The sequence below is a fragment of the Helobdella robusta genome, assembly GCF_000326865.2.
Source record: "Helobdella robusta unplaced genomic scaffold HELROscaffold_36, whole genome shotgun sequence".
Classification (NCBI taxonomy): Eukaryota; Metazoa; Annelida; class Clitellata; order Rhynchobdellida; family Glossiphoniidae; genus Helobdella; species Helobdella robusta.
The window spans coordinates 1,148,474-1,169,573 of NW_008704742.1; the positions used below are offsets into that span (position 1 = coordinate 1,148,474).

At 36.5% G+C, this 21,100-nt stretch overlaps 4 protein-coding genes across 4 annotated transcripts; 3 read left to right on the forward strand and 1 right to left on the reverse strand.

The window, feature by feature from the left end:
* Positions 1-1,533: 1,533 nt before the first annotated feature.
* Positions 1,534-1,692, forward strand: HELRODRAFT_127890 (hypothetical protein; the record flags this gene model as incomplete). Its single annotated transcript, XM_009023445.1, has 1 exon — positions 1,534-1,692. A coding segment is annotated over one exon (159 nt), but the record flags the coding sequence as incomplete, so codon positions are not given.
* Positions 1,693-4,369: 2,677 nt separating this feature from the next.
* Positions 4,370-7,500, forward strand: HELRODRAFT_176118 (hypothetical protein; the record flags this gene model as incomplete). Its single annotated transcript, XM_009023446.1, has 5 exons — positions 4,370-4,395; positions 5,531-5,588; positions 6,608-6,715; positions 6,863-7,076; positions 7,472-7,500. The coding sequence occupies 5 exons, from the start codon at positions 4,370-4,372 to the stop codon at positions 7,498-7,500; spliced, it is 435 nt and encodes a 144-aa protein (XP_009021694.1).
* Positions 7,501-15,694: 8,194 nt separating this feature from the next.
* HELRODRAFT_176119 (hypothetical protein) lies at positions 15,695-17,915 on the reverse strand (the record flags this gene model as incomplete). The annotated part of the gene is made up of 3 exons (XM_009023447.1): positions 15,695-15,955; positions 16,015-16,401; positions 17,817-17,915. The coding sequence occupies 3 exons, from the start codon at positions 17,913-17,915 to the stop codon at positions 15,695-15,697; spliced, it is 747 nt and encodes a 248-aa protein (XP_009021695.1).
* A 758-nt stretch (positions 17,916-18,673) lies between these two features.
* Positions 18,674-19,057, forward strand: HELRODRAFT_152612 (hypothetical protein; the record flags this gene model as incomplete). Its single annotated transcript, XM_009023448.1, has 1 exon — positions 18,674-19,057. A coding segment is annotated over one exon (384 nt), but the record flags the coding sequence as incomplete, so codon positions are not given.
* Positions 19,058-21,100: the final 2,043 nt, after the last annotated feature.

The window sequence follows — 21,100 nt, forward strand, 5'->3', positions numbered from 1 at the left end:
TGTACATGTTTTTATAAAATATTATAGAAATTTTTTGTTTGGAGAAGACAAAGAATTTGCCAAACAAGAAGAGAAAAGATTAAAAAGGAAACTAAGCAAAAATCAAAAACAAGAAAAACCTAATAAAAAGAGAAACATAGCCAATTATGAAGAAGATGATGATAATTCAACATCAACAGATGACATAAGCGATAAGTCTGATGAGGAAGTAGGGTGTCAGCAAATACCATCAGAATCAAATTGCAGGAAGTACTCCGATATCTCCTAAAACTAATAAACTTGAAAAAAGGTGTCAAGTAGATGACCCACTTTTCATGACAAATCTAGATCGTACAAAAACAACTTATAGGGAAGCCATGCACATAGTTGCTTTAGCATTAAAGGCCGTTGGAATCAACGTTGATGAACTCACTTTGTCAACAAGCTCTCTTTACGGATCTAGAAAAGCTATACGACAATCTATCGGAAAAACTATCAAAAACACATTTTTGCCAAACACACCTCTTGTGGCTCACTTTGATGGAAAACTTTTACCTGATTTTGATGGTGTAAACATAGATCGCCTGCTAATTATGGTATCAGGGAAAAATGCAGAAAAACTGATAGCTATACCAAAAGTTGGCGGTACTGGCATAAACATAGGAACTACAATAGTTCAGTTACTTCAGAATTGGGAAGGCGTGTCAAATTGGTTGGCTGGTTTGTGTTTTGACACAACAAGTTCTAATACTGGCATTCATACTGGTGCTATAACAATAATTCAGAAATCATTTAATAAACATCTCTTGTTTTTAGAATGCAGGCATCATATTCTTAAAATTATTGGAACAGCTTTATTTGATTTATTTTTCACTTCATCTGGCCCTCAAATTGCTATTTTTAGTAGATTTAAAGATCAATGGCCATCAATTAATCAGTTAAAATATGCATCGATTGACAAGGTAACAACTGGTTGTTCTTTGACTAATGATGAAAATTTGTGGCTAAAGCTAAATCGTGTAGCTATGATTGATTTTCTTCAAGACCAACTGCAAAATACTCAACCTCGACATGGCTACTTGCAATTGATTAGGCTTTCTCTCATAACTCTTGGAGTTTCAGATCCTACTGCTGTACAAGTCACTCCTCCAGGAGCTTATCACAGGGCTCGCTGGATGGCCAAAGGAATTTATTGTTTGAAGATTTTTTGCTTTCGTGAGCAACTGAAGTTAACTGCACATGAGCTACAAGCATTAAAGAGACTTTGTCTCTTTACTGTAACTGTATATGTAAAGGCATGGTTTTGTGCAGAAAACAGCTGTAGTGCTCCTTACAATGATTTATGTCTTTTTCAAACTCAGGAATTATTTGAAAAAGTTGATTGCAAAGTTGGAAAAGAAGCGATGAAAAAAATTAAAAGGAATCTTTGGTATCTAAGCGAAGATCTTGTTGGAATGACATTTGTTTCTGATTTAGTTAATGTCGATGAGAAAAGGCTTATGGTTAAAGCATTACATAAACCAGCAAAAAAATGATGTTAGAAAAGTAGATCCAAAACACATAAGTTCTTTCAAATCCAAGATTTTGTTAGATTTTGTGACAAAACAATCTTTAAATTTATTTTCTACATTGAAACTCAGTCAAAATTTTCTTTGCTTGGATCCAGAAGTATGGCCACAACTAGAGGATTACAATAATGCAAAAGAGATAGTGACTGCAGTACTGCAGTGCTGAGCGAGCAGTTAAATTGGCATCTGATTTTAATACAGCACTTACTCATGATGAAAATCAGCGCCCGTTGAAGTATCGGTGAAAGAGGCGAGGCATCCTAAGACTGAAGACGCTAAAAATGACTTCTGGAACACACTCTCAGATGTCGTCAGGAAAACACCATCATCAGAGATACCATTGATATGTGGCGACCTCAACGGCCATGTTGGGAATAAAGCAAATGGGTTCCACAGTGTCCATGGAAGCTTTGGCTACGGGTTTCAAAACGAAGACGGTATACAGATTCTGGAATTTGCTGAAAGCCATGAAATTTCCCCTATTTCAAGAAAAGGGCAGAACATTTGATCACATATAAAAGCGGAATATCATGCACATAGATTGACTTTATTGTCGTCAGATAACAACACAGACGACTATTCAGGAATATCAACAACACAGACGACTATTCAGGAATATCAAAGTCATTCCAGGTGAAGCATGCATCCCTCAACGTCGATTGCTGGTGGCCGATATGATCATGGAACGATCAAGCCCTGTGACTGATCGAATGCTTACTAAAATAAAGACATAGAAACTGAAAAACCTCTTGTTTAGGGAGAAATTCGAGGAGTTGGTATCGACACAGCTGGGTCGTCTGGAGGAGGCGGACATAGCCTGGAAATCTTTTCAGGACACCTTAGTGAACGCTGCAACAATTGTATGTGAAAAATCTGGACTAAAACGCCATCACAACCGCGAAACTTGATGATAGAATGAGACGGTGCAAAATGCTACTGCCAGTAAAAAAGCAGCTTTCAAACAATGGCAGAAGACGAATACTGATGAAGATCAAAAGACATACCGATCAAAGAACATAGAAGCGATATGTCAGGTTGCGATAGCTCGCGCAAATCAATGCAAGGTATGGCTGTCTGGAAGTAAAGGCAAACAAATTCGGTCACTCTACCAAATAGCAAATGAGGCTAAAAGACTGAAAAAGGATAAAGAATAATAAAGACACCATAAAAAGCATAAGGCATCTAGTTTCTGCCTTCGGTCAGATGATACGAATCTATTAGGGGTGCCAGTGGCAAGGTTACAGATTGGATCGCGTGATATTGCAATTGCCGGTCCCACTGTGTGTAACAGTCTCCCTGCATCATTAAGATAGCGTGGGCTTCACCATCAATCATTTAAAAAGATTTAAAGACATTTTTATTTTCGTTGAAGTTGCATTGAATTTAATTTTGTACTTATTTTGTTTGCCACGTATATAATTAAGTTTAATTTTTTTGACAGCGCCATTTGAGAACATTGAATGGGCGCTATATATATTGCCCGTAATAATAATAATAATAATAATAATAATAATAACCTTGCAGAATGAAGTGAAGGATCACTGGAAGGATTACTTCGATCGATTATTGAATGAAACAAACCGTATTGAGGTGAACCTTTATGCACTTCCAGTGAAAGGACCGATTCAGGGCATGACTGCTGAGGAGATTACGGATGCGCTGAAGGCAATAAAGGGGGTAAAGCGGCTAGTCTGTCTGGACTAACAAATGTGGTGGGGCAGACTTTCGAGCCCTCTTACACATCTGTCGGGAGATGTGGAGTAAATCGATACTACCAGTAGAATAGAACAGTAGCACATCTGTGCCGATATATAAAGGAAAGGAGACCCACTGAAATGTTCCTCATATACGTCTTCTGGAACATCCCCTAAAAGTTATTGAAAAAGCCATTGAGAGAAGACTGTTGTCGTGCGTTTCAATAGGTGGTTACCAGTACGGCTTTATGGCAGGGAGATCCACCACCGTTGATGCTAACTATATCATTCGTCAACTACAGGAAAAATACTTGGCAAAGCAAAAGCGACCGTTCCATGTATTTGTGGACTTGGAAAAAGCTATTGACAGTGTGTCTCGTGAAGCAATCAGGTAGCGTCTACGTAGACAGCTTGTTCCCAAATATCTGGTTCGGCTGGTTATGGCAACGTACTCTAACACAAAAACTCTGGTCAGCACAGCAGCCGGTAACACGAATGAATTTGACATCAAAGTCGGCGTCCATCAGGGATCAATACTCAGCCCCTTGCTCTTCATCACGGTGATGGAAGAAATAACCAAACCTATACGATCAGATAACATAGTGTTATAACCGATCCCTTAAACTTGTAGGGTATGGTTATTTCTCTCTATGTGGATTCTTGATTCCTAAACAGACTTATTTCAGATGAACTTTATCAGAAAGAAAACAGCGCTGGCAATCACTTGTGTGTATTGCTGTGATCAATCACTCGTTTATTCAATCGTAAAATCGTTAGAATACAGCATAACTAATCAACAGGTAAATCACGGGATAAAACTAATCGTCACTAATTAAGCGTCTCTTGCCAAACTAATTACATTGAGTTCTTTAGTCCTGGTATTCTTTACTACATTGAGTTTCCAGCTATCAAAATCTTACTTCTGTCACCAGTGTGTAATTTCCTGAAGATCCCAGTTCTAACACCAGTGTTGTAACCTCTTCGACCTCGTAACTACCAACACCGATGTTATAGCTTCGGTGTTGGAGATATAGCTTCAGCTCGCTAAATCTCCAACACAAACACCGTGTTGTAGCTTCCCACGATAGTTAAGAGCTCGTTTATCCGTAGGTTCAAGATTTCCGATAGATGAACACAACTACTTTAAAAGCAAAGTAAGTTGAACGTTTATTTTTTATGTTTATGAACGTTTATAAACACAACTACATACTTTAAACGCAAATTAAGTTGAACGTTTATTTTATACCAGCAGTAATAGAAACAATAAATTAATCCAAATAACCACGTAAATCACATTTACTATTTCTACGTCATCTGTGTTCCGTTTTTTTTTACCTGTTCTCCTCTCTCTTGTGTGTGTGTCTCCCTGTCTCTGTCTTGTGTCTCTGTGTCTGTCTCCTGGCGTTGTTTATATAGCTACAGATCTGCTAATAAATGTGTCACCTGCCGTGTCACGTGACTTTTTTTTTACAACCGTTTTAATTATTTACGTCATCTAATTAAATTTACAAGCACTTCACGTAATTTCTAACTACTAGTTCTTATCTCGGCTTTACGTCTGTAACATTGCCCTCCACTGAGACCAAAAATCGTCCTCGATTTGGTCAATTCTCTTTGCTGCGCTGATCTTTTGATCCTGAGTAGGAGGCTAACCGATCTAGATGTACGATCTTCATTTTGGTTCTAGGCTTACTTCAATCTTGAATAATTTCCGTTACTAAGCACCAGGAGCCTGGCACCCGCCCAAGAGGTCGCCCAAAGTAGTCATGGACGCAGACCATTACAGGGTGACTTGAAGACATTTGGTTTCAAAGAGACAGACGCAATGGATAGATCGGCTTGGAGACAGAAACTGATGAATGGAATAAAAAAGTCCGACCCATAACGGAAGGAGTCTATAAACAAGGATTGATTGATTAATATAATGCAACTCTCTCAAACGCAAATTATATTATTCATATTTCATTAACTAATTACATTTTATTTAATCTAACGATTTTAAAATTATTCAATCAATGTTGAGAAAAATATTGTTTTTGTACACTTTTTAAATTTTTGGTTTTTTCACATGTTATCTAAAAATATACCGGGGAAATAGTTAACATTTTTATTATGTTGAACAAATTAAAAAAAAACCGTTAGATAAATGCCAAAGCCAAAATGCCACATAAATTAGTTAATTTTACACTGGTATATATTAAAAGAACGTGTGAACAATTCACAAAAATAAGAATAAGTCACTCGTTACAGTATTTTACAAATTTTTTAAAATTATTTAAAAAAAAACAGGAATTTTGGAAACATACTTTGTTATACTAAAATATTTCATACTCAAATCGGCAAAAACGTCAGTTTCTTAAAAAAACTATAAGTATAAAAACTATACTTAAACAATGCTTTCAACAGTAATATCTGGTAGAAATATTTTTTTAAATCATTTAAATTTTTTAAACTGTAAAAATTTCGGCATCCTGCGTGCTTGTGCTTAATTATAAAACTGTCCAAAAACGGTTAATTTTTCTACAGTAAGTTAAACTGTCGCTCGATCTATTTTGTAAATATACGTTGTTTAACAAACGCAATAGGTCCTCGGTTCAAAATTGGCAAAAAACGTTGTGGCACAAATAACTATAAAAAATATTGAAAGCCAAACAAATTTAGATAAAATCAAAGTATCACCTCAAAAAATCTGGCAATTTTTAACAAAAGCAACAATAATACTAGCTTTTTAGAAAATTAATTTTTTCAACACCGAAAATGTTATTAAATATTATAAAACAATAAACCATCAAAAAAATCAACCTTGTACACTTGATTTTCTGTCAAAAAACATCATGAAATCCGAACGTTTTACCATTTGTCTTAATAGTGTAACAAAACATTCGGCAACATTTTTATCTGGTATACAAGACAAAGCTGCTACAGTTCCTGCAAATATAGTAACACTCTAAAAAATTAGGAAACCATTTTTTCTATTAAAAATTATTTATTCATTATTTCATTTAATTCTATTTACGCTATTTTTTACTAGCTAATCACTATTGATTGAAAAAACCTGATTCACTCGTCATCAAATTAAAGCAGATGATTTTATTGGTAACAGGACAAATACCCCCCGGACATTTACCTCCCGGACATTTACTCCCTGAGCAAAATACCTCTCGGATTTATGATTATGATTCCCAACAAAAAAAATTGACAAAATTGAGTTAAGTTCATAGACAACAAAATATGTATCGTAAAAGATAAGGAAAAACTATTATCATTGAAAAAACATAAAACGTTAATTTTTTTGCATCCGAAAGAAAATTAACAACAGCTCAATTTGCTCTAATAAATTAGAAATTATAATTTAACTGTCCTTAGAGTTTTTATATGGGGGGTGGGTTTAGTCCGGGAAGTATTTGTCCAGAGGGTAATTGTTCGGGGGGTATTTTTGGTATTTTTCTCGTGGGAGAAGTATTTGTCCTGGAGGTATTTTGCTCGGGGGGGTAATTGTCCGGGGGTATTTTGCTCGGGAGTATTTGTCCGGGGGGTATTTGTCCTAGAACCGATTTTATCATAGTTGTGCCACGTAAAAAACTTTTGAATAAAATCACTGAAAATACTGCATCATCAAAGGTTGCCGCCGGCTCAAGTTTGTCAAACGATTCCAAAATATCGACTTATAAAATTAACAGACGTAGATGTTTTTATTACGTTAGCAATGTGAAAAAATGTTATGCGTCTGACATTGTCGACCATATGAAAATGATCAACATTGAGACGGTATCCTATTTTCTTTGTTCCGAAAAATGTATTTTAGTTAAGTCATCAACTTCCTCAAATAGAAGAGGTTTGTGCAACGTTTTTCAAGTTATTTTGTAAACGCGTTGGAAATAATAACAATAATAATCACATGATCTCAGAGGCATCAAATTATTCGATATCACTGAATCACTCATAATCTCACGCATCAAATATGCAGCTCCCTCCTGATCTGGTTTTGCTACACAACAACTTCAGCAACTACAATCTTTCATCAAAAAACTAATCCGCTTCAACTATCTTTTTTGCATCATATCCTACCGTCACTCAGATATTCAACACACTCAATTCAAAACTGTTCAAAAAAGAGAAAATAACAACAACCACGTCATCCATCCTCTACTACCACCAATTAAAACTACAACACACAACCTTCGTCAACGCAAGCATAACTATCAAGTCGCCATCCAATCTACATATCAGGAAAAGACCTTCATCACAAGACACCTTAAACATATACATACTCAATAAAACTTCATCATTCACACAACTAGTTTTTATTCATTGATCAGCTCACTAACTCACTAAGTCATCATCTAGTCTATTAATTTGCCTTTTTTATGCCATTACTTCATTTTATTTTAAATTTATTTTATTTTATTTATTTTCTTATTAGTATTTATTTTACTTTTCATGTTTAAACATTTTTCTTTCTCCTTTTTTTATTTATTTAATTATTTACTTGTTTAATTTTACACAACTGCCTTGCATGCTGTAACAGTTTCTGCGTCTGTCAGATCCTGATTTTTAAAGAATAATAATAATGGAAACTTCTTTTATTTGAAAAAAAATCGACATTATCAACAGGAAAGAAAATCAAATCGTTAAGAAAAAAGAAAATTTTTTGCTAGTACATGAACGTTTATTTCGCATCTCCAACCGAAAGATTTAGTCATAAATTGTCCCTATTATAATAAATGCCAAACGGATGAATTATAGCGTTCCTTATAAATTTATTGAGTGTATCATATGGCATCATATGTGAAGACTTTTTAGATCATATGCCGATTTTTGTTTCACTGAAATGGGGTGGACAATCTGTTGTGAGCATGCGCCAACCAGTAAGAACCCGTGTAATGAAGGACAAAAATGTGAGATTAGCAAATAAACTTTTTGGTGATGTTTCTTGGCCTGTTTTGACTGATGATACCAGCTTAGAGACGGATTATGAAAACTTTTTTCTAACCTATTTGGATTGTATTAATACTGCATGTCCAATAGTCACCAAAAAGGACCGCTTTAGAAAACCTTGGATGGATATTAACTTGTATAACTACAGTTTGCGCAAGAATGTTTTATATAGGTTTTATATATGTAACCCTACATTAGAGAATAAAAACGCATATATTAAATCAAAAAATTATTTTATTAAACTAAAGAGAGTTAAAAAAAAGAATATTATGACAATTAGTTTAAAAAATGTAAAACGTCTAAAGAAAAATGGTCCGAAATAAATAAAATATTAAGACCAAAAATTGACAAAACACATCTATTCAAATGTAATGATTCGTTGTTAACAAAATTGAATAGAGTTAATGAAATTAACACATTTTTTATTGATCAATGTAATAGACTTATTTCTCATAACACTGCAGAATTTAATCTGAACAGTTCGATGATGATGGATCATGATTTTCCATCATTCTTCTCAACCGATGCATCGCCTGATAAGGTGATAATGATTGTTAATAGACTAAAATTAAAAAACTGTTTTGACAGTGATCTTTTATCCACTAAATTATTAAAGGGTACTATTTACCCCATAGCTGGTTCAATTGCCACTTTATTCAACAAATCAATCCTCGTTGGCCAGTTCCCTAATAGACTGAAATTGGCAAAGGTACTACCTATTTTCGCTTTTGAGATCTTTTTGTAATTGTAGCTGTACAAATTAACTTGTAATAATAATAATATGAACATATTTTATTTATTCAATCGACAAAATAAAATTCAAAATAATAAGAAATAAGAAATGACAAATAAAATGAAGTTTAATAAAAATTGAGTTTTAATGAAATGTACGATCCTCCTAAGCTCGATGACGTTAAAAGTGCATAGGAGTGAAAGATATATTTAATTATGCATTGTTTCTCTCGCAATAAATACTTTATGTCGAGCTAATAACAGTACTAATTAATTATTTATTTGGCCATGTAATTTTAAAAATAGATAGGTTCAAGTTATTATAAAAACCAATTGGCGATATCTCAAATGTGTTAACTGTTATAGAGCAGTTTATAAAGTTATTATTTAAATGTTGTTTCAGATTTTTGTACTTTGCACTTTTATATTGTTTAGATGAGAGTAGGTTAGTCTTATAACATATCGTCAACTCGATCACCTCTATTTTTCCACCCCGCAGAACAGCAACATACGGTCGTAGCGTGTGAAACAACTGTGTTATTGGGCGTACATTTTCCGATTCCAAATCAGCAAATATGCAACAGTCGATAGGAGCCTGAGCTTTTATCTTGTTTATGATCACCGCCAATATTTTGTTATGTCTTTCGGTGTATCGTGCCAGTGCCGATGTTGAACAGCAGTTAGACACGACATGTTTATTTGTCTGGCGAACGCTGCAGAGCGGATATAAAGGAGTCGTAGTTTTGCCCCATTGAAACATATTTGAATTGGTGGGCAATTGTTGAACCAGATATTTTCTTATGAACCTGTAAAGTACCCCGGATAACTTCTCAGTAGTTTTGGACCAACAAGTTATTTGTGCTGGGCTTATATGCTGGCCAATGGCTTTAAGTATGATTCCCTGAGATTGCAGTCCGATGATGTGGTTGAGACAGGATTTCACTTTGTCATCTTTCAGAAGCTTAAGAGACAGCTTTAGTGAGCCTGTTTCGTCCAGCGAGCTACCTGATTTGATGAAATTTGAAGTTGTTTCGTTCCATAGGCATTGGATTTCATCACTAGTGTTGTTTTTTAGATAGCTGCGGATTTTCAATTTTATTTTTTCTGAAGTCTCTTTTAATGACACAATGTTATTACCGCCATGTTTCGTTGGCAGCGAAAGTATTTGCGATACACAACCGCTAATAGGCATAGAAAGCCACTCTCTGACATTATTTATTTTAAAATTGTCAAGGTTGCACGATATCCAAGTTGGTGCAAAATGATAGCTTCGGAATTCGAATTGAAGCTGCGAAGGAATGAAATATCGCAATATTTGAAGTTTTTGTTGTGGTTTGATGTCTAGAGCTGAAGTGGTATCCAGCAATTTTGTCAATTTCAAAACGATTTCTTTTTTGGCCTCTGTATCTTTGCCCTCAAAATCATATAACCTGCCCAGGTAGACAAAACTCTTTCCTATTTCTATACTCGGAATAACATCGTTGTTAATTGTAAGCCTTGGAGTAAACTGAACATAGGCACCGTCTTTTTTCCTCATGCCAAATGAGTTGCATTTGTCTATTCTCATTGTTATGTCCGACCAATTGCACCATGTAGAATTCAAATCGATCAGCTTCTGGGCGGCCTCAGAACTGTGGGCGATTATTGCAGAGTCATCCGCAAACTGGAGCCAGGATTTAGTTTTCAGTCCAGAAGTTGGGCCCCAGATATAACCACAGCCAGTGTACTCTTGAGTTTCAAGAATTTTCATTAGCGGATTGAAACATAGGTTAAAGAGCAGTGGCGAATAAGAAACATAATAATAATAATAATGTGAACTCTCTTTTATTTCTAGAAAAATATGAAATATAGTAAAATGAGATAAAAGTCTAATTAAAATCTAATAAAATAAAATAAAATAGATAAATTGATTTAAATTAAATAAAATACAATAGTATTCTACAATGCTCATCATTTGAAATAAACGAGTACAACGAGATATGATTAGTTTTAAACGAACAGTTCAATTGTTATTGCGTTCACAGTAGATGGCATAAGATGACGGTATTACAGAGTTAATAAGGTTATTATAAAATCGATCTGACCAAATGTTATTGATTAATGATAAATTTAAAAAATTGCAAAAGCCCAATGTTGAAATTTCAAAAGTATTAACTATTATTTTCAAGTGTATTGAATTGTCATGCAAATTATTTTTGAGATTTTCTGAGTATTTGATGGTTTTATATTTTTTTGAGTTGAGTAGGTTGGATTCATGGCAGACCGTCAGCTCTAATATTTCTATAGTGTCGTCACGAAGTATTGCGATGTCAGGACGTACGGATTTGAAGAGACAAGACACTGGAGGGATCCCATCATAGTCCACATCTGTATATATCGAAACCTCTAGACACGCGCATGCTTTCAACCTTTCTATAATTATGCTTAAAATTTCGTTGTGACGCATTGTGAATCTTTTAGTGCTGCCACCGAATTGCAATTAGACAGAACATGTTTGTTTGTTTGCCGCGCTTTGCACAATGGACAGTCAGCCGTTGATGATTTGCCCATCTGAACAAATTTGCATTTGTGGGGAGTTGTTGGATGAGACTTCTCCTAACAAATTTGAACAGTACTTCTGAGAGGTTTGCAGTGAATTTCGACCAGTGAGCAATTCTAGCTGCGGGAATCTGGTCTTTGATCACTTTTAAAATTGTGCCTTGGCAACGGAGTAGCGATAGATGTTCGAGTTCTGCATTTTGTTGTTTGATCGTTAACATGCTGAGTGCCGGTTTTATGTCCTTTGAGTCAGGAAGCAAATTGTCGATTTTTATATAATTGCTATAGGACTCGCTCCATAAACATTTAAGTTCTTCGTTGCCGTTTGATTTCAGGTAGCTACGGAGTTTTAATCTCAAAGATTCGGCAAAATTTTTGAGAGATCTAATGTTTAGGCCGCCTAGTTTATATGGGAGCGACAATGTCTCCGACAGACAGCTACTAATGGGCAATGACAGCCATGATCTTACTGTTTCGGTGATTAGGGTGTCTAGATGCATACTAATCCAAGTCAGTGAAATGTTGTACATGCGAAATTCAAACGCAAATTGAGATGGAAGATATTTTCTAAGGATTTCAAGCTTCCACTGAACTGTTGTATCCAGTTCACTGACGGTTGATAGTAATGTTTTGAGTTTGATGATCATCTGGTTTTTGGCGTTCGTGTTGTTGCCTTCGAAATCATATAATAATAATAATAATAAAAAATAATAATAATAAAAATAATAATAATAATAGGTACAAATATAAAAATATACGTACATATATATGTAAATACACACATGCGTACATACATAGGTACATACATACGTTAATGTTCAAAGTTTTTACCATTATTATCGACTGTGAAAATATTGATATCTTTCTCCAACATGGCGTTGACAACTTGTACCAAACCAAACTGACATGCATAATGAAGAGACCTGCAAATGAAAAAATAACCAACAAGTTAACGTTTTTTAACAAAGTTTTAATATATATATATATATATATATATATATATATATATATATATATATATATCTTTTTTAAGGTTTTGTTTTATATTATTAATTAGATGTTTTTGAAAATGTTACATATATGTATAAGCTTGGAGAATATAGGTTGAAAGAGTTGACAAATACCCGAATTACGATAGTAACGTTTATTTGAAGTAAATTGTAACGGATAAGCAATGAGTATATGACACACAATTGAATTTTGATAACTTTAATAAAAATAATTTTATTTTAATTATTAATATATTAAAATTATAAACATTTTTAAAAAATTGATCATAAATTTTGTTAAAAAGCCTTTTATAAACAGGCCCACCGCAATAAAACTGTAATGTTTAGTTTCCACAATTAGATTTATAGTAAATTCTAGCCGAACGGTTTTTATGAAAAATTAAAAAATATTATAGAGGGTTTTTTCTATTTAAATTTTCATTTGCAGACAAAATCTAAAATCCCGAAGCGAGCTTGAAAAACCACCGAAATATTTCAAATTAACAGAAAGCATAAAATCCATGATAACAGAAAATGAATGAGTTACCTCAATCGGTAGAAGGGTCATGCCTTGCGCCTCTATAACGCGATGACATGACTGTCCGCAACTTAAAGACCATTAACTATACAAAGAAATCATCCCAAAATAAAAAATTATGGTCATGTTACCGGACGATTAATTTTTAACTAAATATATTTTATGTTATATTAAGCAGCTATATATTGATAAAATACTTATATATATATATATATTAATAAGAACAACATAAAAAAGCGTTGCTTTTCAATGAAATAATAAATGAGTCTAAACATTGTACAACATCAAAAACAAAACAACAACAACACACGTTTAGACGAGATCGGGGGTTGCCGTTTGGCTACCTATGATGAAACCGAAATACCCCTCGACGCCATTCACATCTGTCACTCGCCTCAGTATCAGGCAACCCCGCTTTCACTCTGTCCTTCTCCACCTGTTCTCTCCATCCCAATCGCGGACGACCCCTTCCTATCACTCCATCAACCTCGAACTCCAACGCTCGCCTAATCCCGACCCTTTCATCCCTTCTCAACACATGTCCATACCACCGCAATCTCGATCTCTTTATCAATGTCACAATGTCCTCATTCAGTCCCATCATCGACATCAGCTCTGTACTACTCCTCCTATCCTTCACTTTAACTCCACACATCATCCTCACCATAGCTCTTTCAGCCCTTTGCAGTACACTTCCCTCCTCTCTCCTCAACACCCAAGTTTCTCCACCATATACCATCGCTGCTCTCACACTCCCTAAATTTCATCCATCCCACGCGAACTCTAGCCGTAACAGTGCTCAAACACCCTCCATCCGCGTTCAGCTTAACCCCTAAATAAACAAAGCATTCCACTCTTTCAACATCACCACTGAACCCCGTTCTTGCTTCCGTCCTCTAAATCACACCATGAACACATTTCTTACATTTAAACGTGCCTTCCACCTTTTTCAGTGCCCCCCTTACACCACTACATCTCTTATGCACCCACTTCTGACATCCTATACACAATACCGAGTTAGCCTTCACTCTCCTGTCACATACCCCACAAGGATCTATTTTACTTATCACTCGCCCCCCACCTTCCCCACTCACCATTTCCTTCGTTTTACCAATATTAACTTTTAACCCTTTCTTTTCGATAACACTTTTCCATCTGTCAAATTTTAACTGCAATTCTTCCATGCTATGAGCCATCAAGACTAAATCATCTGCATACAAAATCTCAAATAACAACCCCTCCATTATGTTTCCACACACAACATCCATCACAATTGCAAACAAAAACGGTGATAACACTGATCCATGATGCACACCTACCTTAAGAATAAAAGCGTCCGACATCCCCCTTCCGACTCTCACCTTTGTCTTCGCCCCTTCATACAGCTGCATCACAGCTTTAACAAGTCTCTCATTCACTCCTTTCTTCCTCAACGCCCATTCAATGACCTTCCTCGGTACTTGATCAAAAGCCTTCTCTAGATCCACAAAAACTCATGTACAATCTTTGTTTCTTCTTTCTATAATTCTCCTGCAACATTCTCACTATAAACAACGCATCCACCGTTCCCCTACCAGGCATAAACCCACACTGCATTTCATTAACTGTCACCATATTTCTCAACCTCCTCTCAAGCACCCTCTCCACTACCTTCATTCCATGTTCTAGCAATTTCACACCCCTATATGACCCACAATCTCTCACATCTCCTTTGCCCTTATACAACGGTACCAACACACTGTGTCGCCAATCCTCAGGTATACCTTCATCATCAAACATAATGTTAGCAATTCTCATCATAATTTTAATTCTTATCACCCCACTCGCCTTTATATGTTCCGCCGCCACTTCCGAAACCTGTCGCCTTACCTAGTTTCATTTCTCTAACTGCTTTCCCTACTTCCTCCATCGTCACCTTCTCTATGGGTCCGTGTGTGTGACCGCGGATTCCACATCTCCATCCCACTCATTCTCTTCATTCATCAACCTTTCTATATGGGCTTTCCACGCCTGAGCTTTTTCCTCCTCATCTATGCACAACTTGCCAGATCCATCCCAAGCATATTCATTCCCTAAAACATCTTTCCTATCCCTGATTGACTGCTTCAATACTTTGAACATTTTCCTCGAACTCACATCAAATTCCATTTCCCTCATTAACCTATCTGATGCTTTCGTCATTGCAGTTGCCACTGCCCATTTTGCAACCTTCTTAGTCTTCCTAAACTCAAATTCCGCTTCCCCCTGTCATGTTCCTTCTCCCCACTCTAAACCTCTCCTTCTTGACCTCCAAAACCTTTCTTATATTTTCATCCCACCACCACGTCTCACCATGCCTACACTTTCCTTTCGTCCATCCATATACTTTATCTGCCGTAGTCAACACACAGTCCCTATATCTCTCCCAAACATTTCCATACTTACCACTCTCCCAACTTTCATCCACCTTCACTTCAAATGCCTTCCTCACCGCTGCATCCTGTAACTTCCATGTCTTTCTCTTTGCCACAAACTTATCCTTCTTCCTCCTCCCAATTTCTTTTGATGCCACATCCATTATAAACATACTATGCTGCAACATGCCAGGTATCGCTTTCACATTCCTTACATAATTTTTATGGTTCGTCCTTATCAATATATAATCTATCATTGACCTATGCTCCCCTGACCTATATGTAATTAATCGTGCTGGTTCCCTTGTAAATCAAGTATTCCCCACTACCATGCTATGTGCATCCGCCAACTCCAACACTCTACGCCCTTCCTCATTCCGTATACCATAATCCCATCCTCCATGTACACCTTCATATCCGTCTGCATCCGCCCCCCCACATGACCATTCAAATCACCCAACAACACCACAAACTCATGCAACCCCGCTTGCCCAATCTCGTCAGAAACATCATCATAAAACCTATCCTTCTCCTTTTCCTTCCTACTTTGTTGCGGAGCATATCCTGATATTACCCTCACTATTACCTTTCCAAACATCATCACCACCACAATTACACCATTGCTTTTCCGCTTCACTTCAACACCTTCTCCGCCAACTCTTCTCTTACCATCACACCAACTCCTCCCGTACCATCATCCCCCTTCCGCCACAACTTATATCTTCCACCTTTAGCCCCCACAAACCTTGTACCCTCTCCCTTCCATCTGATCTCCTGTAATGCAGCCACGTCAACCAATCTCTTCTGCAACTTCTCTCCTACTTCCAAACTCCTTCCTGTCGGCGTGCCTGCATTCCAGGTACCAAACCTCAAACCCCTTGGTCTACAAGTAATCCTTCCATCCATAGTGTCTCGCACCGCAACATTATAGAGTGGAATGCCAGTAGCCAGACCATCCACAGGGCCTTGCACCGCAACCCCATGGACTGGGTCTCTGGGGATTCTTCGCACCCTCTTCTGCCGGATACAACACTTTTGTCATTATAAGTATTTTTTTGGCTAATTTTTACGCAGGACGCCCTTCCTTACGCAACTACAGTTATAAGCGGTGGGCCTAGCCTTTGATGATCCAACATCACTCCCAAGGCAGTGAGGGTCAGTTTAATGCCATAACCAGGACAACATCAAAACTTATATTCAAATTATTATTTATATTATTTTACATTGTTTTCAACGTACAAGCGTGGCAAGCGTGGAAAACGGAAATAAAAAAAACGAAATTGTTGTTGGATAAGAAAACTGCGTCAAAAACGTGTGTGTAATTAAATGTCGAAACAATAAAACAAGTTGAAAATAAGAAATTTAAAATTTTCATATAAGAACTTGTTTCATCTAAGGGCGAAAAATAGCGATCGGAGTCACCTCTTTTCTTTCAAAATTAGTTAAACGGGTAAAAATATATACCTAAAAAATTGCTAGCCAAAAAAATATAACACAAATCCATCATGCTTGGTTTATTATTTAAAAATCTTATTGAACAGATTGAATTTTATTGAGCAGATTGAATCTTATTGAGATTATGTTAAGTAGAAAATGTGAAAAAAATTTGTCTAATTTTCATTTACAGTGAGCATTTTCTCAATAATTCTGTTTTTTTTTTTAATTTGAATTTTTGTGAGTATGTGTTTGAGCCCTGTATTTTGTGAAAAAGCTATTTTTAGTTTTTATTCTTATTAATGTATTGGTTTAAATTTTATTGGTCAATCAATGTCTAAACCTAAATGTCCCATTAAGGGAACATTGCCAGGTAAACTTATTGAAAGCTCAATATGGTGATTACTGCTTTAACAGCTCCATATAAGATTTTTCCTGAATAATGACTAAAATAAATGTTAATGAATATGTTAATGAATAAAAAATAAATGGTTAAAGATAACAAAAACGCTTTTAAAAAGCAAATACTTATGGAAATAATTTACATTTGTGAGGCTGTAAATTAAAAAAAAATTTACTTTACAATAAAACGCAATAAAAATTACAATAAATAATTTGTTTGAACGTTTGGTATGAAAGATTTATCAATAAAGTAAAAATTAATTTTTTAGAATAATTTTAAATTTTTTTATTACATGAACCTCGTGTTTACTACCGTAAAAATTTCCAAACGTAAATAAAAAAATGCATAATTACGTTCTTCCAGATGTGTTCTGCTTGTTGATGATGTTTTTCTCTTCTATTTTTTCCAATAATTTCAAGGCTATTCTCTGGTGTTTCTGGTTATAAAAAACCAGACTAGAGTAAAGACGTTAAAATTTATATTACCAAATTTTGACCGATCATCGATCTTTACCTCGTGAAAAATCAAAAGGTCATAGTTTTTTAANTTGGATATATTCAAAGGCATAATGATATCCGTTTATCATACACTAAAAGAACGTGTTAAATACCTGCGCGTTGATAATATTACATAAATGCGGATAGACAATCTTTACAAAAACATTTTTTATGGCAACATTTTTTCTCTTTATATTTTTTGGGACTGACATGTACAAAGAGAAAAATCATTTTTTTCTTTCAATATAGATAACGTTAAAAGTTTTTTCTTTCAAGATCAATAAACCTAAAATTATTTCCATTTTCCAACAACAATATTCATATATAGCCAAGGGGTTACATATATATATATATATATAAATATAAATAAATATAAATATATATATATATATATATATATAATGGATATCTTCATGCTGGGGTGCACTGGCTATGAGGCGCGTTCCCAGGTGGTGGATAGGGGAAAGTCCTGGGCAGGGAAACCTTCTAGGATTGCATCGAATAATACGGAATAAGATTCCGCGAGCCAGAAAAAAGAAGACAACGATGAAAGAGACGGAGGATTCAAGGGCAACAGCGGATGATCTTCGATTCCAAATCCACTGCCTTGTGGAGCAGAAACCTTTGATCCAAAGGCTAGATGCACTGCTTACAACAGTGCTCTCTTGGGCACGAGATAAACTGCAATCGCGTTCGCGTTGCCTTGTATGTTTCCAGCAAAAAAGCTAGGCCCACTGCTCATAACTGGTGGTTGTCGTTAGGAATTGGGCAACTCCAGATAAAAAAATTTTTGACACAAACATCTTTCATGTCATCACAAAAAAGAAAAGATCTTAAGGCCTTAAATAGTCAAAGGGTGACAATATCCAGGTAGTACGCAACAGGGGAGGGATGTTGCGGGAAATCGGGCGTCCTCTCCTGGAATATCAGACTTGGCACTTTAAATACTGGATCGCTTACTTGACGCTACATGGAGATCGTCGACATGCTGGAAAGGCTAAGGGTTGACATGTGTTCTCTGCAGGAAACAAGATGGAAATCAAATGGTGTCTCTCACATTAAAAGTTACAAGTTGTTCTGGAATGGCCAAAAGACAACCCAAAATAAAAAGGGAATCTTCATACGGGAATCACTGGCACAAAATGTACTGGAGGTAGTTCGAATCAGCTCACGCCTAATGCTGATTAAACTCAGAATGGGAAAACAGGTTCTGACTGTTTTCTCTGCATATGCACCACAGACCGGTGAATCTGAAGACGCCAAAAATGAGATCTGGAACACACTCTCGGAGGCCGTCAGGAAATCACCATCATCAGAGATACCATTGATATATGGAGACCTCAACGGCCATGTTTGGGGAAAAGCAAATGGGTTCCACGGTGTCCATGGAGGCTTTGGGCAACGGGTCTCAAACGGAAAACGGTATACGGATTTGGAAATTTCTGGAAAGCCTGAAACTCTTCCTGTTAAACACTTATTTCAAGAAGATATCATGCAAACAAATTGACTTTACTGTCGTCAGACAACAACATAGACGACTATTCAGGAATACAAAAGTCATTCCAGGTGAAGCATGCATCCTTCAACATTGATGCTGGTGGCCGATATGATCATGGAACGATCACGCCCTGTGACTAATCGAATGCCTACTAGAATAAAGACATGGAAACTGAAAAACCTCATGTTCAGGGAAAAATTCGAGGAGTTGGTATCGACACAGCTGGATCGTTTGGAGAAGGTAGACATAACCTGGAAATTTTTTCAGGACACCTTAGTGAACGCTGCAACAATTGTATGTAAAAAATCTGGACCAAAACGCCATCACAACCGCAAAACTTGGTGATGGAACGAGACGGTGCAAAATGCTATTGCCAGTAAGAAAGCAGCTTTCAAACAATGGCAGAAGACGAAGACTGATAAAAATCGAAAGACATACCGATCAAAGAACACAGAAGCGAAATTCTCAGGCTGCGATAGCTCGTGCAAATCAATGCAAGGTATGGCTGTCTGGAAGTAAAGGCAAACAAATTCGATCACTCTACCGAATAGCAAATCAGGCCAAAAGACTGAAAAAGGATATAGTTGGTGCCAGATGCATCAAGAATAATAAAGGCACCATAATAACCTTGCAGAATGAAGTGAAGTATCACTGGAAGAATTACTTTAGTCAGTTATTGAATGAAACCAACCCTATTGGGGTAGATTTTCGGTGGAAAGACCGATTCAGGGTATCGCAGCTGAGGATGAGGAGCTTACGGATGCGTTGAAGGCAATGAAGGTAGGTAAAGCGGCTGGTCCGTCTGGGCTTACAAATGATATCATCAATGCATCTGGTGGGGCAGACTTCCGAGCCCTTACACATCCGTCGGGAGATGTGGAGTAAATCGATACTACCAGTGGAATAGAACAGTAGCACATCTGTGCCGATATATAAAGGAAAAGAAGATCCACTGTAATGCTCCTCATATCGGGGTATACGTCCTCTGGAACATCCTCTGAAAGTTATTGAAAAAGTCATTGAGAAAAGACTGTTGTCGTGCGTTTCAATAGGTGGTTACCAGCACGGCTTCATGGCAGGGAGATCCACCATTGATGCTATCTATTTCATTCGTCAACTACATGAAAAATACATGGCAAAGCAAAACGACTGTTCCATGTCTTTGTGGACTTGGAAAAGGCTTTTGACAGAGTGACAATCAGATAAAGTCTACGTAGACAGCTTGTTACCGAACATCTGGTTCAGCTGGTTATGGCAACGTTTTCTAACTCAAAAATTTTGGTCAGTACAACAGCCTTTAACACGATTGAAATTGATATTAACGTCGACGTCCAATACTCAGCCCCCTGCTCTTCATCACGGTGATGGAAGAAATAACCGATCCGATACGCTCAGATAACATATGAAATGTGATATACGCAGATGATATTGTCCTGACGGCGAACTCGGAACAAGACGCAGTCAGAAAGTTTGAGGTCTAGAATACCCAGCTTGCCGAACACGGGCTAAAGGTAAACCTTGACAAAACAAAAACTTTGATCACTGGTGGTACTGCTGAGCCTGTGGTCTCTGGTCTTGGTCATGTTCGGTGTGTGGGGCTAGAGTTGGAAGCGATTCGATCAAATGTCTACGATGTCAGCAGTGGTGTCACAGACGGTGCTCGAAAATTACCGGATCACTGAGGAAAGCGACGCATTTCGTCAGTGCTTTAACTTTGACGTTGTAAAAATTAACTTTGGTGTTGTAAAATTGAACTTTGATGCAAATTAGTTGTCAGGTTTCTTAATTGTCTGGTCATCTTCTTTGGTCTCCTTTTCTTCATCGATAGCATCATATTCTTCTTTGTCACTATTTACGATGCTAGTTTTTATTACTTCTTTGTTTTCGTTCCAACCCGGC